The sequence below is a fragment of the Buceros rhinoceros genome, unplaced genomic scaffold (assembly GCF_000710305.1).
Source record: "Buceros rhinoceros silvestris isolate BGI_N320 unplaced genomic scaffold, ASM71030v1 scaffold35627, whole genome shotgun sequence".
Taxonomy (NCBI): Eukaryota; Metazoa; Chordata; class Aves; order Bucerotiformes; family Bucerotidae; genus Buceros; species Buceros rhinoceros.
This window is the reverse complement of record NW_010424543.1, coordinates 493-1,430: the sequence shown is the minus strand read 5'-3', so window position 1 is coordinate 1,430 and position 938 is coordinate 493. Positions and strand designations below refer to the sequence as shown.

Here is a 938-nt window from a genome sequence, read left to right as displayed (position 1 = left end):
CTGCCAGCCAGCAGACCCAGCCCCAGGCGGTCAGCCGGGACAGAGGCTGGCTTGGGGGTGGCATGTCAGGTTAAACACAGCGGGACGTCTCCAGCTCAGCGCTAACAGTTTATTTTCTCCCCTCCCGCTGCTTTTCAGGGGCTAAATTCCCCATTAAGTGGACGGCACCAGAGGCTATTAATTATGGCACGTTCACAATCAAGTCCGACGTCTGGTCGTTCGGCATCTTGCTCACGGAGATCGTGACCTACGGCCGGATCCCGTATCCAGGTCAGGATTTCCCCGCAGCTGGGCAGCAGAAGAGCTCGTGCACCCGCACACGCACGCGCACACCCACCATACAATATGCTTCTTTAAGTATTTTATAATTCCATTTGTCATGACAGCTTCTCATGAAATGTCCACTTTGAGGAGATGGACAGGACTATTTAATAGACGTTTTCTATAATTTCTAAACCAGATTTCTCACTACATCTAGAAAACATTGCCAGTTTCATTTAATCCTAGTCATGGGCAAACTTTACCTAACTTTACCTTGCATTGCCATGGAAGACAAGAATAAAAATAATCAGATATGGAGCTGGTTGCTGTTTTCTGAACTGTGGCTGTCCTCATGCTCTGTGGCAGTGTGTGTGTGTGTGTGTGTGAAGGATTTGTAAATGTGGGGTGGTACCTGTGACAGGGGGGTGGCCCCAATTCAGCGCAGTGCATGTTGTCCTCGCAGGGATGACCAATCCCGAGGTGATACAAAACCTGGAACGTGGTTACCGCATGCCGCAGCCAGACAACTGCCCGCAGGAGCTGTACGAACTGATGATGCAGTGCTGGAAGGAGCGGCCCGAGGAGCGCCCCACCTTTGAGTACATGAAGAGCGTGCTGGAGGACTTCTTCACCGCCACCGAGGGCCAGTACCAGCAGCAGCCATGAGGACGCCAGCA

The 938-nt window shown here is 52.0% G+C and overlaps 1 protein-coding gene across 1 annotated transcript in view; it reads left to right on the top strand.

Annotated features, from left to right (window-relative positions):
• LOC104497564 (proto-oncogene tyrosine-protein kinase LCK-like) overlaps window positions 1-927 on the top strand; it is a gene marked incomplete at its 5' end in the record, with an annotated part of 2,472 nt that extends 1,545 nt beyond the window's left edge. The window contains 2 exons of the mRNA XM_010140831.1: window positions 139-270; window positions 725-927. Coding sequence (XP_010139133.1) covers window positions 139-270; window positions 725-927 — 335 coding nt within the window. The remainder of the gene's footprint in view (window positions 1-138; window positions 271-724) is intronic.
• Between the last annotated feature and the right edge of the window lie 11 nt (window positions 928-938).